The sequence below is a fragment of the Crocodylus porosus genome, unplaced genomic scaffold, assembly GCF_001723895.1.
Source record: "Crocodylus porosus isolate Cpor-Errol unplaced genomic scaffold, CroPor_comp1, whole genome shotgun sequence".
NCBI classification, from domain to species: Eukaryota; Metazoa; Chordata; order Crocodylia; family Crocodylidae; genus Crocodylus; species Crocodylus porosus.
This window is the reverse complement of record NW_017728914.1, coordinates 10773127-10789318: the sequence shown is the minus strand read 5'-3', so window position 1 is coordinate 10789318 and position 16192 is coordinate 10773127. Positions and strand designations below refer to the sequence as shown.

The window sequence follows — 16192 nt, the reverse complement described above, 5'->3', positions numbered from 1 at the left end:
GGTCAAAGGTGTCAAAAAAGCATTTTACTTTTCTCTGGGTAAAGGTCCTCTGAGCCCCATACGTGTCTTCATAATGAGGCTGGAGCTGGGTTTGAGCAGCTCTGCCACCCTTTGTCGTATGGCCTATTTCAAAAACCAGAACCAGGATTGCTGCTGCAAACATTTCCCTTTTCTCTCTACTTCTAGAAAAAGCATCCCCCTGAAGTAGGAGGGAATCTAGCAATCCCCCCCGGCTAGAATACCCTCCCCCTAAGCTGGGAGGGCATCTCCCTTCAGATCCTTCCTCTGCCTTAGCTGAAGTAAGGATTTGAACTGAGTTTTCCCACATACCACAGAAGTGTCTTCACCACCAGGCTACAAGAGCAGTCTCTCTGTGGCCCAATGGAATCGCTTCACAAGAGGTTAAGGCACATACTGAGCTGCAGCAAATTGTCAGGACTAGCTGTGTGATGCATTTGTGCCCGTGTACATGGACAAATACAGATGTCTTCAAGGGAAGCCAGCAGGGATTTTGACTGAGTTTTCTAGCGTAACAGATTACTTCAGGTAGAGCAATACAGTCTGAAAAAGACACACCTGAATGGGTCATTGTCCCCTTTCTTTTTCAGGTAAGATAGTAAAGGTGAACATGTGGAGAATGTTGCTCTGTGAAGCCACTGCTGCAGTCATGGCAAAAGGGTTTGACATCCTTGGAATCAAACCTGTTCAGAAGATGTAAGTTTCAGCACTTGAACCTCTCTCTTTTTTACATGGCTACAGAAAAACTCTTGTGGCAGTTCTATTCAACCCCAATCTAAAAATAAAACAAGATTGCTAAGGTTGTGTGGCCTCTGGTTTGTATACTACAATATACACACAAATAGTCTCTTTTCCAATGTGGCATGTCTTGTGAAGACCCCTGTCTTGTACTGTTTGTAGTGGCATTGTAAATACATATTCAGGGTAAAGGTTGCTGTCCCCCCCACACCAGCAGATAAAAATATAAAAACAGTGGAACTTGTTTTCATGCTGCACTTTTATTGGAGGTGCTTTGTCTGAGCTATTAGAGTCTTAACATTCCAGCCAAAAGCATTCACAGGAGAGATGCAAGACTTGTTTGTAGATATAAATCTTTGCAAACTACTTAAACATTCAGTCTTGAGAAATGGAAATGAGTTAAGTTTACTACTTTGGAAAGGCACACCAACAGGAAAACTGCCCAGGTCGGACTTGCTAGGAAACAAGGAAGTTGCATTCAGCAGATGTGATCAGTTTAATTGTGGCTCAGTTACTTACCATCCTACTAAAAAAACATCTCTGTCACCAATTAGCTCCAGTTTCCTTCTCTCCCCTTTTCTTTTAATACACTCTTATTAAAGGCTCTGGGCTGAAGGCTGTAGAAACAAGCGCTGCTTCTCTTGCTTTCAGACAGATAGCCCATGGACCCGGCAGAGCTTAAAACATTTATTTTCAAGACACTTGTTTGCACCAGTGCTGTATAAACAGCTTTACCACATGACAGCTTAGTTACTCAAGCTTTTATATACAGCCATTAGAGAGTATGCACACAGGTAAGTTACCATGCGTGTTTTATATCCCTTCTGTTTGCTCTTGTGTCTCACTAGTTGACAAAATGGGGTGCAGAGAACTTGTGTTACTTGCAAGGCAGCATGCAAACAAAATAAGTCCTAGTACTCCTCAAACTGGGAATATTTGGAATAGAGTGCAGTGTAATAGGGGGTGATTTTCAAACCACTGAACTGTAGAAAATTAGACCCAGTATGTGGTGAACAAATTTGTTCCATATTCAGACCCAGTTTTTAGTAGGAAGACTTGTCAGGCATAACTAGCATTTGTAATTTTACCAGTAGCTGTCTCTACTTTCATAACCATCTCATGAAAGCAGGTGTACCCTAGGGCTTCAGTTAGTGTTTTCCAGCTAGCGAAACTTAAAAGGTAAAGCTAGATTTCTGTGGGTGCCAATAACTCCAACACAGTAAATTTTACCTCAACTTAACTTAACACATCTCTGCCTATTCATAGTCACTGCATTTTCCCACTTAGAATTAAAGAGACTTGGATGCTAACACATCTTCCATAAAGTACTGTTTTGACCAAACAATGCTCTGCAGTTATAGTCCAGTAAAATTGGACCTCTCAGGGTACTGCAAGATAAAGGGATAATTGGTTTATTTTTCTAAAGTACAGAAAGGTGACCATTCACTCCTGACATTTAAACACAGGAGCAGCATACTTTATTACAGAGACCAAAAGTTCTAGATCATCATGAAAGTCAATGATCCCGTCTAGTTTAGCAGCACATTAAGTATTTTTAATATAAGATGGGTATTTATTTATGTCCTTAGGAGAGCAAACTGAGAATTTGGCCCAGGTCACATACATGGCTTCCACTGTTCAGTTTGCATTGAGACTTGTCCATTCATGCAAGTTCATCTTATGTAATTAGCTTGGGTTATGCTCTTTATTTAATGACTCAAACACATTCCTTCACATAGAATGAGGAAAGTAGAAAATGCTCTGATGGCTTCTCTCGTGCAGGAATGTCAGGCACAAATGTTCAAAAAAACCATCCGGGCAAGAGTTATACAAAAAGGCAGTATCACAGGAGTATCAACAGCTCAGACTAAAATATTTATCTACCATAAAACAGAGCAAATATAACATTAACATTAAAAACACACTGTTCTGTTGCTTATTTTCAGCTTGTTACCATGTTGCTGAAATTATCTTCAAAGTTTTTTATCGAATAGGGTAGCTGATATATGAAAAGAAACAACACTCTAGAATGCTAGAGCACTCTCTTAATGCATAGATGGAAAAAATATAATGTTCTTAGTTTAATAACTTAGTAACTATAATTCTAAGTAGCATATTTTGTCTCTTTCCTGGAGGTAAAAATTGAATTTAACCTTTTATATACACACATATATATATATATATACACACAGTGACATTTTCCTAATCTTTGTGCAAGCAGCTCAAGAACAACTTTGTTGAACTGCAAAAGCTCTATAATGTTACTATTTTACATTTCAGTTGTTCCATTAGCAGTTAGATCTTGGTTTATTGATTTGAAAATGTGGAGAGGCTTAGGTCAGTGATTCTCAACCAGGATGCCAGGGCACCCTGGGGGTGCCACAAGATCCTCTCTCTGGAGGATGTCTTGAAGAGCGAGGAGATAAGTAAATAAGCCAGAACAACCCCCTTTTCTTCCAGGCCCTGTTAAGCACTGTAATGTCTAACTAGTTTTTGAAACTGGATGCCACTCAATTCACAAAATTTATGGAGGGATGCCTCAAGTCCAGAAAAGTTGAGAAGTACCAACTTTGGTTGAAGCTTTGAAAATGGCAGCACAGAAGCAGTTCATTTCTCAGCACCTATTTAGAAGATCCAAGTGCTTCAGATTTTAGTTTCTTTTGGGTGGAGGTACTGGAAGGAAGCTTTTATCCTTAGCAGTTCTGCAGCACATATATGGCCAAAAACCCTGTTGTACCATTCTGTTGTTCGTCCCCTGCAAATCAAATCCAGACATGAAATAAGTGATGATAGGCAAGGAGGAATAATCATTTCCTTTTCTTTGTGAATTTCAATACTTGACCCACTTCCTGGCTTCCAGCTCATTTTTCAGTATTTGTATTGCAAAAGTACCTAGAGGCCTCTAGTGCATATATACCAAGTCTCAGCACTGCTCTTTCACACAGAGAACAAAACCAAAAATAAACATCGATGCTTCATTCTCTTGTCCTGCCTGGTATTTCTTTACTTTACCTGGAACCTCTGAGGATGATTGGCGAGGCAAAATCACCAGGGTTTCTGAGCAATTTAGCCTAATCTAGGGTAGGTTTGGTTCATGCAGAAATTACAGCTTTTCCTTGCATATAGGCAGCAGTACAGTTTTTGATTGTTGTTGGACCCCCTAATCAAACCCTGACAACTATTGCAAATTTCTTCCCCATGTGCATTTTTAGGTGTCAGGACTTTCAGAGGAAGAGCAGAAACACGTTCTCATTTTTCAGGTTTGACTGAGGTTTCTGAAATGTTGATGCATTAATTGCTTGTGTTGCTATGTTTGAAGTCCTCCATAGGTCAGCCGCAAGGGTCATTGTGTGGCTTTGGAGGCTAATACAATACAGGGAATGTATTATTTTTGGGAAGAGTGCAGCCTTTCTAGGCTCAGGGCTCTTGTGCGTATCAAACACGGAGAAGAACTGCAGGTACAGGTTTTATCAATTTTTAGGGTCAGAAAGGACCTCAGTAGATCATCAAGTCTGACCCCCTGCCTTAAGCAGGAAAGAGCTCTGGGGTCAGATGACCCCAGCCAGGTGTTTGTCAAGTCTCTTCTTAAAGACCTTCAATATCTCCACCCCCCTTGGAAGGCCATTCCAGATTCTGGTAACCTTTACTGTGAAGTAGTTCTTCCTGATGTCCAACCTAAATCTGCTCTCTGTCAGTTTGTGGCCATTGTTTCTAGTTACTCCAAGGGGTGCCTTGGTAAACAGTATATCTCCTATACATTGCTGCCCCACCCCTGATGAATTTGTAGACAGCCACCAAATCCCCTCTCAGACTTCTCTTATGGAGACTGAAGAGATTCAGGTCCCTCAATCTCTCCTCGCAGGACCTTTTCTACAGGCCCCTAACTATACCAGTGGCCTCCGCTGGACCCTCTCAAGGTTATCTGCATCCCTCTTGAAGGGCCGTGCCCAAAACTGGAAACCATACTCCAGCTGCAGCCTTACCAGTGCTGCAGAGAGCGGATCACCTCCCTGGACCTGTTCGCGATGCATGTGTTAATGGACGGTAGTGTGTGGTTAGCTCTATTGATCACTTTGTCACCTTGTCGTGTTCATCTTTGAGTCAACTATGACTCTAGCTCCCTTGCTGCTGCTGTGCTGCTTAGAAAGTCATCCCCCAATCTGTATGTGTGCTGGCGAGTCCTTCTCCCTAGGTGCAGTACTCTGCACTTATCCTTGTTAAACTGCATCCTATTTTGTTCTGCCCACTTTTCCAGCCTGTCCCAATCTGCCTGAATCCACTCCCTGCCCTCCAGTGTGTCTACTTTGCCCTATAATTTGGTGTTATCCATGAATTTGGACAGTGTGCTTGCTCACCACACCCTCATCAAATCACTGTTCAAGATATTGAACAGCGCTAGCCCAAGGACCAAGCCCTGGGGGACTCCACTGCCCACATCGTTCCAGCCCATCCACTACCATTCATATCATATTCGTGAGCCCCACATACACGTTAAACTTCACTGCTGCAAACTACACAATATGCAGTAGCTCTGGCATCAGGGACTTCTCCCTCAGAAACATACTGCTTGGCAAGTAGGTGGTGGCTATCACTTAGGACATCAGACTATTTAATACTATGCTAGTTCCTATAACAGGGAGGACCTGCAATTCCCACTGAAGTTACATTTCAAAGGAAGTTGCAGGTATTCAGCAGCTCTCAGAATTTAGCTCACATGCACTCCTTTGATCTGAAGTGTTGAGCAGCATGTACTGATTTATGTGCTGTTGGCATTCGCAGCTATGTAGAACCTCCTAGACACAAGCCATTTGTGAAAACAACTCCTGAAACCTTAAGGGAAAGGCATGAAGGTACTCTCTTCCACTCACCAGTTCCCACTGCTCATTACATTCAAGCAGCACCATTGGTCTCAATCTCTAACCTAAACCACCCTTTTAACTGAATTTCTTATACAGTAATTTTTTCAATTATTCAAACCAGGTTTATCCAAATGGCTATGGTGTCCCCGATAAGGCAGGTTATTATGGAATAATTAGATGTTTACACAGTGAATGTAGCTAGTGCCTCAGACTCGTGCTTGGTTTTCCTAGTCAGCTAATGTTCTTTCAGTTATCCCAAGTGCATCAAGCTGTGAAAGAATCCAGCAATTAATGATTCCGGTCCAGTTGGAATTCCAATGCATATTTTCAAAGGTGGCTTAACAGAAGGAGGATGGCACATGCACAGAAGCACCAGGCAGGCTCATAGTATCAAAACTGACACCCAAAGGTAAAGTACTTCCCTACTGGAAGCCCATACTATGCATAATACATGACAACTTAATAGGTATTTAACATCTATAAATCTTCATGTTCGTATGTACATGGGGAGGTGGAATTATCTTTATTTTTCAACTCTGAGAACTTACTTCTACAGAGCAGGGAAGATTAAAAGATTTGTCCTAACGTCACCAGCGGCACAGCGAGGACTCAAATCCAAGGACCCAGCCTTGTGCTCCAGGATTGGAGCATACCATGCTTATTTTTTTCCTAACTGATATGTGACTGGCAACATATTGTGATTCAGGAGATGTGGTCAGGGGCTGCAGTACCAAGGAGCAGGTAAAGAAGCATATAAACTAAATTGATACCTTGTGTCTCTTCGACAGACATGAGTTACTTTGGATTTCTGAGACCCAACTGCTTCTATAAGATACTGGCACAGCAAGACCTGCGCTAAAATCCCATGCAGGGTAGCTCCTTCGCTGTTGACTGAGGTAGCTGCCAAAATGCAGGTGCCACTTTGGGGATCAGTCCTCCAGGTCCTAGAACCAGATGGGAATTTTTAGGATGTTTCATGCAAAGACATTTCTTTTATAAAACAAATCGTTTGACCTGCTTGCTGTGAAGTCAGACAACAGTCCACAGCTAGCTTATGGTCTCTTCCACACATAATCGAGAAGACTGGTAAATCCTACCACACATTAGTACTTTTAGTTCAGTAGCCCAGAAGATCTCAGGGTGCTAGACAGAATAACCAGCATACAGTAAGCTTCATCCCTGCCCAAAGCAGTCGGTCGCAATCCAAATACAAGAGACAACAGACTAATATAGAAAAAAGTCATGGGGGGGGAGGAGGGGGAGGGTAACAGGTTCCTCTTACTGTCTTAAGATTCTGCACTCTTGTATGGCCCTACTGCAACTGGGGGAAAGCCCTCCACTCAAGTGGAATCACTGTGTAAATAGTAGGTCTCATCTCAGGTAAGCAGATGAGCAGAAGAACAGCAACAACATGAAATGCTGCTGAACGAGCCCTCAGAAGACAGAACAAAATGTAGAGATTCTTTTTGTTTTGTTTTTTTCTAGAGACTAGGCTAGACTGCAAAGTATTGTTCCCCAGGAGCTCTGCCTCAGGGGAGTATGTAGCTCTGACAGCAAATATTTGGAATCGTGGTTTTTTAAAAAAGAAAATAGACTTGGCTATGGCAGGACAACAAGTTCAGCATCTCAGTTTGAGCCATATCCCTCATCTTTTAAGCTCTTCAGGGGAGGACTTCTCTGCTATAAGAGAGCTGAAGTGACTGTGTCAGTACAATCCACAGTATTGTTAACTACTACAAACAGAATCCACTGACTAGAGACTTATACAGGGCTTATCTTCCTGTAAGAGAGACCCAAACCCTCATTTATAGTCATTGGAAGGACTATTACCACGTGATGCAACATGCAGTACCGTTGCACAAGATACTGTGTTTAAGGAACAGAGGAGAAAAGTCTATCAGATCCTTACCTCAAAACAATGTACTCCCGTGCTGGAAGGGGAGACATGCTTTCTGTTGTATAGTGATAAATATCTGTTTCGTCATCCAAGGTCTCTAGGATCTTAGCCTGCTGCAGGCTTGGGTCCCACTGATGCTGTTCTGTCAAGATGCGCTGGAGGATTAGTTTAGGAGCAGCGTCTATTTCCGTGGATGCCTTCCATAGCCGGATATGGTAATTATCATCCACCTTACAAAACAGTTAACCAACACTGGTCAGCTACTAAGAAATGATTTAATGCTCTGTTCCCTCTTCCAGCACTTAACATCCACAGGCATTCCATCACTGACCTCAGAAGTACTGTATTTTCTCATATGTAGTACACAGCTTTTCCTCCAAATCTCCCCCCCCGCCACCTACCACCACCACCACCCAAAACTGGTGTGTATGAATTAAGAAGGGAAGCTGATTTTCTGGCTGGGATAAAAGCACCCTCATTTCTACAGTGCAGCAGCTGTTGCATTTGCATTACTACTCAGGCAACAAAGATTGTCAATCGGCTTACTATTTTTAATTCCAGAGGTGTTAATGATTCTCTCTCTCCCTCTCTCTCTGTTTTTAATGTTGATGTTCCACCAATCAAGCTAACCTTCCTCAGGTCAACTTCTGCTCTCAGTGGTGGCAGATGACAGAACAAAGAGCAATGGAGTTACAGCAAAGGAAGTTTAGGATAGTAGAAAAAAAAACTAGGAGGATGGTGAAGCACTGAAGCAGTGGAACGGGTTACCTAGAGAGGCTGTGGAAACTCCATCCTTGGAGATTTTAAAGCCCGACTAGCATGATCTAGCAGGGGATGGTCCTGCTTTAAGCAGGGGGTTAGACTAGATGACCTCCTGAGGTCCCTTCAATTTTAATTTTCCCAGTCTCTCTCTCCTCCTATTTCACAGCCTTTAGTTTCTTTTGAAATCATGGATCCACCCATGGAGATCAGTCTTTAACAGCAACTAGGGTTTCAGCTATGGTTAAGTAGGAACAGTCAGCCAAATATTAGATCTTATGCAGCCATAACTCTGGAAAAATATATTTTTCTTCATTCTGCCTTTCAAAAACAAGGTATGTATTATATTCCAGTAGTCATGTTTCCGATGCATAAAAGTCATCCTTGGACCTTTTCCAGTGCAATGGATGTCTTTCTTATACAGTTAAAGGTGCACTTTTAATGAAGTTCATGTGAATAGCAAATTAAGCCTTAATTATTATTAGACATTACAGACCAGTTAAATGTACCAGCAGTTGTCACCAACTCACAGACAGTTGAACTGACGTTTAGCAAAAACTCAGCTGTTTCAGCATACTCCCATCCTTTGAGAGGTGGGAAATTCATTTTTAAGGTCTTCAGCCACTTGTGTGTTAATGCCCTAATGTCAAATTTACCTTTTTATGTGCTAATTCCACACGCTCCACATTTGAGCAAGCAACCCAGCTCTTGAATTTTTCCTTGGCATCCCGAAGCAGGTCCTGCATGGAATTCTCAAGGGAGATCAACATAGCGGAGTGCTTGATCGGGGTGGTCTGATTCGAGGCCCCTTCGCTCAGGACTTTTTGGTCATGCAAGTCATCACCACACTGCTCAAGACAGTAGTCAGGCATCTGCACAGGCAGAAGAAAGGGCATAGCCTAATCACAATCCCCATTACATTTGTTTCAGGTGCAGGCAAACCCACTAGCAGAAGCACTTAGTGATAATATTAACATTACAAACCCCAAAATAAATGCTAACAAGCATTCTAAACCATTATGTGCAAGTGCGGACTCAGTACAGTGGGATCAGTGCAACAAAACTGGGAATGGTGAGAATTCAGGAGCAACCCAACATATGCAAGTTCTTTCAGGTGCAGACACAAACTATTGGCTGAAGGATGAGCCAGGAATGACTCCATCCCCCACAGTGAAGGAAATGCTGACTGCTCTGTGAATCTGAACTCCTCACATTATATTCCTACCGCTACTCCTCAACTTTAAATCACTTCACTTTAAGTCTTGCACTTCAGCAGAGGTTCAGAGGAAAGGGGTATGACTTGGTGCTCCTCCCATTATGATAGATGTCAATTTTACCTTACTGAATGAAAGCCACAGCCTGAGGTTTTTGACAACATAAGCCCTGAGCAAAACAAGCAGTGGTGAAACTAGGTACAGGCTGGGCGATCTATTTCCCAGCAGCAGTTATTGGCTTGCCGATAAAAAATGTAGAGCTGACTGATTGCAGAGAAAGGCACCATCTCCTTTGTATGTATATTACTTCCGTGACTAATGCAGTAGTGCTCAACTTATCTGGCCCTGTGAGCTTGATAAAGAGTGTGGGGCTGGTCCATATGCTGTATCCCATCAGGCCAGATCCAGTGCATGGGTGTGGCCAGGGGTAAGGGGTGTCCAACTATGGGTGCAATCCAGCCACAGAGCAACCCCACTTGCTGGCCCAACCCCGTGTACTGGATCCGGCCACAGAGGAACCTCATAAGAGCAGCTCCGGAAGACACAGCAATTAACACTTCCATAGCTTCCCTGCCACCAAATTTCCAGGCCCAGAAGGAGCCCTCATGGTTCCAGATGACATGGTGCTATGGGTCGGAGCTGGCCGTAGGTTGAGTGCCACTGCTGTAGTTGAGCACCGCTACCATAGTTCCCGTGAAGTGACTGATTGCCATTTTTACAGTGCATCCATGTAAACTGGGGAGCCAGACCAATAAAGAAAACAATTATTTTGCAGGCTACATTCCCCTCTATAGCAAGGAAAGGCCTGCCTAGCAGGGGTACTGCAAATAAGGAACACGATGAGCTTCATCTCTCTGGAACATGTAGCCAGTTGCTTCACCATAAAACACACTAAAAAGGCCTGTAAGTACCTCTCCAGTAATGAAGCCTCCCCGTCTTAATGAGGGAGGCTTCCTAGGTCTGGGAAAAGATGCAATAATGCATGTTTAATAGAAGGCAAATTGTATGCTCAGATGACATGCGGATGAAATCACTGCAGACAGATACCTGCTTTGGTGTTAAAAAGACAATAAGAAAGCAAGAGCTGGGTGAGGGTGGTCTCCAATCCAGAACAAATAAGCACTATGAATCATCAGCCCCACTAGCCAAGCATCCCCAAGCTGCTTTAAAGCACCATGGTAGAAGAGACAGCCTAGCACCGTGTGATACACATGTGAATGCTGATAGGCCTGCTGGGCAGACTTCTGTGCCACTGATTTCTTGATCCTTATCCAGCTCTTGCCTCACCTGTGTCACTGCAGACCCCCATGTGCACAGCACCTAATTGCTGTGGGAAGTGCAGCCAGCAATCAACAAACGTATTGTGCAGCACAGACAGCAGCTTTAATGAGAGGTGGAAAAAATGTGCGAGGAGGATGGAAGTGACCAGTTTCCTCAGAGCAGAAAGTGAGAGGGAAAAAATACGCTGAGGATGTTTTCAGGCCTTCTAGGGAGCGGTGTTCCTTTGTTACATACTTATCACTGGAGTCCAGCATTACGGTTCCCTCTAAGCTGCGCCCGTGCGTGGCCCCACACAATTAAAAATCTTGCCACACACTGACTTTTTAATGCCGTGCACCCGCTAGGGAAAGAGCTGGGCTGCGGCCTCTCAGAGAGGAGCTGGCCACAGAGTGTGGCGGAGGCACCGGGGCCGGCGTGGGACACTTACTGAAGGTAAGCTCCTCACTCCTCATGCAGGGCAGGCAGCAGCTCCTCCCTGAGGTGAGGCACGGGCAGAGACGGGCTGGCTCCGGGGAGCTGCTCTGAGGGCTCCAGGGAACTGTTCCACATCCCGCCATCGCCTCAGGGGGTGAGGAGGCACATGGCATCAGGGCTGGGAGCGGAGCAGTTCCCCGGAGCTGGCAGAGCCTGTGCCAGCCCCCAGCCCTGCCTTGCCTCACTTTGGGGAGGAGCTGCTCCCTGCCCTGCATGAGGAGTGAAGAGCTTACCTTAGGTAAGTGTCCCACGCTGGCCCCAGTGCCTCCCTTTTCAGTTCTATCAATTGGCTGTGTCGGCCCATGGCTGCCCCACAGCACTCCAGTACGCTGCTCTGGGCAGCGGTTAGCATGGAGAAGGTGGCTGAAGCCTCCCCATTCCCACCTGGACACTTACTGTGGGACATTTACCAGCAGACTACACCTAAAGGGGGAGGCAGGACTGAAGCGGCACGCTCATGGACCGCTACTCTTTAGAGGGAACATTGTCCTGCATCCCAGAAGGCAATGGGACATTTAGGGGTTGAGGTGCCCAGCAGGGTCAGGATTTGTCATCAGATGAGATAGCAGCAAGTGCTGGCTCTAGCATGTTTCTTCAAGCATAACTAAAGCAGCTGTTTCCATCTCAGATCATGTATTTAGATGGTGTCTATGGCAGGCAAGCCGGAAATGATTAAAAAAGGCATTTTTATACATAAAATGCATTAGAGTTGGGACAGGGGCAAACAGAACATACCACAGACTGCTCGGAACTAGGAATCTGGCCAAGTACACTGGGGCTCAATCGAACTCCCGGACACAAGCACTGCTTCACCCTCTGTGGCTCAGGTCCACATCCTAAGCACACAACTAGCACCTCAGAGGCCAGGTTCATCACAGGAAAAGGAGAGAGCCATCCCGAGCAGCGTTGCCTCCGAGATGCACGGCATGCATGGCTGCGCAGGCACGCTCATGCCGCACTGCCAGGCACACCTGCGCAGCTGCACACGCCGCACAGCTTAGAGGGAACGCTGATCCTGAGGAGCATGTAGCAGATGCAGTGATCTCCGCAACAGAGTTCTCCGTGTTGCCTAGTGACGTTCATCCATACAACATCAAGGAATTCATTACGAGGGAAAAAGTTACTGAGACTAGCGTGAATCATGATTTGGCCCAGAGCATGTATTACCCTCACCAAAAACAAACCTTGTGGTTCAAAGCTGATTCAAGCTGATTTTTTTCCCTCCCTTTTTGCATTTAAAGACCAACAGAAGTACATGAGCACTTGCCAAACAGTTCTGTTTGATACACATGGCAAAGACCTCACAACCGCATCCAGCTTCAGCTTCAGTACCAGTGCATCCTACTGGCACACTCCCAAGTCTCTAAGCAGCATGACGGATGTTGTCTAAAACAGTAAAGTGGGGATTTGTTATAAGCCACAACATACCTGGAAGAGTCTGTGACACTCTATTATCATGTGGGCCAAGCCTTGTGTCGCTGCCAGGTTCTCACTCAAGTCTCTCTGGTCTGGCTTTCCCAGGCTGTATTTCCTCTGGCTGGACCTGGTGGGGGAGAGCAGGGTGAATTAATAAGGGTTCTCATAAAGACAAAAGAATAGAGGTGCCCAGTCATACACCACTAGGAACTGCGGCCTTGATGCATTTGGAATTGCTTATGTACTCTCCGGCCTGAATGTGTGCATCACAATGAGATCAGTCCCACTGTACAAATTATGCTCTAACCACATTCACACAAACAGCTTTGTATCAAGGCTTGAACAACAATTACATAGAAGCAAGAGCCCCAACTCAGGGCACGGATGCTAGAAACACTGGAGGTATTAATACTAAATATTAAAAGCCAATGTTTGTTACTGAAGTAGCTACACAGGTTTAGAAAAATCTGAGGCGCTCGGCCTGATTTAATTTACCGTGATCTGTGTTTTCTTATACCCAAATCCTTCACAAAAATTGCCCAACTGACGTATAAAATTATTATGATTATAAAAATAGCTGCTTCCTTTCCATGTTTTTTGTTAACTTATTTTTGTTAGCATTTTTTGGCTCTTTTCAGACATAATAATCATTATATGACATCATTAGCACTCACTTCTAACAGCTTTATCATGGCACATTCCTGCTAACTAGCTTTGAAAAGAAGAAACAGATAAGGCCTCTTGACTTTATTCCTCAAAGCCAAGACTTCTAGATTATACCCCTTTGAAGCTTGAAACACATGGTAAAATATTAACAAGTATTTATCAGAACCTATGGTTCAAAGCAACCCTATTTCTAAGATGATCAAGAGAAAAGCCCTTCTATTTTAGGCTCCTTGCTGTTCCACTGCAGAACTAAACTAAATCAAGAAGGTAGAGCCCTGGACTACAACTCTCAAGTTCCCAACCGTTACAAATTGCTTAGCTCTGGTTTAGACCCTGCGATCAAAAAACAATCAGTTCCACTGCCACATTCTTAACTCTGCTCACACCTTCCTTTGCTGTGACTGGCAGTGTTTCAGCATTAGGGTCAGCTCGTCCCAGCAAGAGCCAAGCATCCATTGCAGGGCTGTTTTATAGGCATACGCATCTCATGATGGCTTGTGCTTTGTAAAAGCACATTCTTAACGTTTTTCACCTCTATTTACTTTTCTCAGAATCTGTTTCTTTAAACCTGAAATGCACAAATACCTGACTGGAACTTGCACCCTTATCTCCAGCACATCGCTGCAAGGAAATGGAGGATCTACCTTGATGAAGATGTGACATTTGTCTGAAGCAAAGCAGTTCTTCCAGCCTCAAGACAAGTGTATGCATAAGCACAGTTATATTGTGTAATGAAGAAACAAGGCATCGTATGTAAATACTGGGTCTGAAGTTAATATTGTGGAAAGTTACAAGATTGCCCTGATTTGAAAATTTCCTCAGAATTGGATGGATTACTGGCAGGTGTTACACATGTGAGATATTTTTGGCTATTAACATTTAATCACACAATCCCTGTGGCTCATTTTGGCATGTACTGTAAAGCTGAACCATCAGGTTATCACCAAACAATTAATACCTAGGTTAACGACAAGCCCGAAACTAGCTGCAAGATCTTAATGCACCTGGACTGTTATATATATGAACACAAAATTACATTCTTTTTGTAAAGGTTCTCTAGCTCCATTTCTTCTACTGCACCTGTGACAGCTGCCTTACCCAAGCGTAACCAGAATTCTACATAAAACAAAAGTTATCAGGAAGACTATTTTCATAGGTCTCCGCATGTGGATTTTTAAACATATTTTAGTTCATTCTAACAAAGAATCAAGAGGATACAAACTATAGGATTTTAACAGGTATTGTCCAAGTATTATGACAACGATACCTAGTTGATGATGATGAACTCTCCCGTCTTAGGGTACTGAGGTGAAACAAAGATGGTGCAAGACAGACTGCAATGTTGGTTGGAGTCATCTGGTTTTCCTCAACAAAAGCCACCACATCATGGAGAAAGGAGAGAAGGATTTTCAAAGCCTCACGATTTTCATCTGGGAGGAGAAGAATGGCAGCCTGGACAGCATGAAATTGTTGATCCTTTGGCAAGTCTGGAAGTAAAAGAATTAGGAAAATCACGTGAAAACACAAGGAGATAAAACAATACATAAAACGAATGTTAGCCCTTAAATAATGCATTACCTCTATAACTACATTGACTCTTCTCTAACTTTAGATGGTTGTGCAAGAGCTCACCAAAGGTAAAAAGAACATTACGGTCTCACTGGGAGTGTCTACATGTCACCATATGGCGACAGTACTGCACTTGGGGGAAGTACTAAAACACAGCACAGTACTGCAGTGCACAGACAGCACACGGTTAGATTTACTGGCTACGTCACCATAGCGGCATGCTATAGCTGGGCAGTGCACCACTACGGCAACATAGCCAGTGATCATGTGAATCATAATAGAGCAATGTGTAGACATGCCCACTGTATGGAAAGCCCCCAGAAGACTGCTAACATACAAATTTACACTAATTTAAACTGGTGCAAACCTCATGTGATAACTCTTATTTGCAATTAAAAGTGGCTTATTTCAGCTTAGTTTAAAACCCGTTTGTAACAGACTAAAATGGAAACATGACTTGTTCAAACCCATATAAGGGCTTGTCTTCTGATTACCTCCATGTATGGAGTGTGCTCCTGTTAGCTGAAGCCAGACTAGCAGGTCCTGAATAGCTCCATGTGTTTAGAGCTCTAACACAGCATCCACACAACGTTCTGCATAAAGTATAACTAAACAGATTTAAAATCCACAACTTTAATTATTTCAGCATAATTTAGCATGCAGACAGCCTGTAACAGAGATTGGGGATGGGTCCAACTTGCCACATTACTTGCACTTTTTGGACCTATATGCAAGAAGCATTCATCTTTAGTCTGCTTAATTTACAAAGGACAGAACACAAAATTACACTCTTCTTGGAAGCTCCTATCTTTCAAAAAAGTCACACTGCAATTCTAGGTGAAATTATTCCCTTACCTTCCACCTAGTATTTTTAATTAAAAGAACATAAAAACAAACAGGCCTCCTTCTGATAGCTCCACAATTCAATTTTTAAAAATAGCTGTTTTAGAAAAACATTAAAACAAAATCAAAATAAATCTACTCCAAAATTGTAGAATATTATGCCGTGCAATGGAAATAAAAAATAACTAGAGATTCGGCGCTAGGTTTTGCCTCAAGGCAGCAAGACATACGTTCATGTCAAGACAAGTCATGAAATACAGCTCAAAAATTAATGTTTTTTAGAAATCCTGTCCTTATTCAAATTTTAAGCGTCTTTTCCATGTTACAGAAAAAAGAGTTTGCAGTTAAGGAGGTACCAATCTCACATCATTCCTGTATTTTAAAAATATATTTTGTTAGGACAAACAATTGGCAATAGAATCAATTCAAAGCAATGTGAAAGGCTAGCACTGGCCTTC

At 43.3% G+C, this 16192-nt stretch overlaps 2 protein-coding genes across 2 annotated transcripts in view; one reads left to right on the top strand and one right to left on the bottom strand.

Annotated features, from left to right (window-relative positions):
* Positions 1–820, top strand: part of RARS (arginyl-tRNA synthetase) — a 31751-nt gene extending 30931 nt beyond the window's left edge. Inside the window, exon 15 of the mRNA XM_019534868.1 lies at positions 609–820. Within this exon, the coding sequence (XP_019390413.1) occupies positions 609–718 (110 nt within the window). The 3' untranslated portion in view covers positions 719–820. The remainder of the gene's footprint in view (positions 1–608) is intronic.
* A 178-nt stretch (positions 821–998) lies between these two features.
* LOC109309958 (rho GTPase-activating protein 7-like) overlaps positions 999–16192 on the bottom strand; it is a 179489-nt gene continuing 164295 nt past the window's right edge. Inside the window, exons 9-14 of the mRNA XM_019534867.1 lie at positions 14590–14809; positions 12669–12783; positions 8928–9143; positions 7525–7742; positions 6386–6559; positions 999–3511 (exon numbers count right to left, since the gene is read on the bottom strand). Of these exons, the coding sequence (XP_019390412.1) occupies positions 3400–3511; positions 6386–6559; positions 7525–7742; positions 8928–9143; positions 12669–12783; positions 14590–14809 (1055 nt within the window). The 3' untranslated portion in view covers positions 999–3399. The remainder of the gene's footprint in view (positions 3512–6385; positions 6560–7524; positions 7743–8927; positions 9144–12668; positions 12784–14589; positions 14810–16192) is intronic.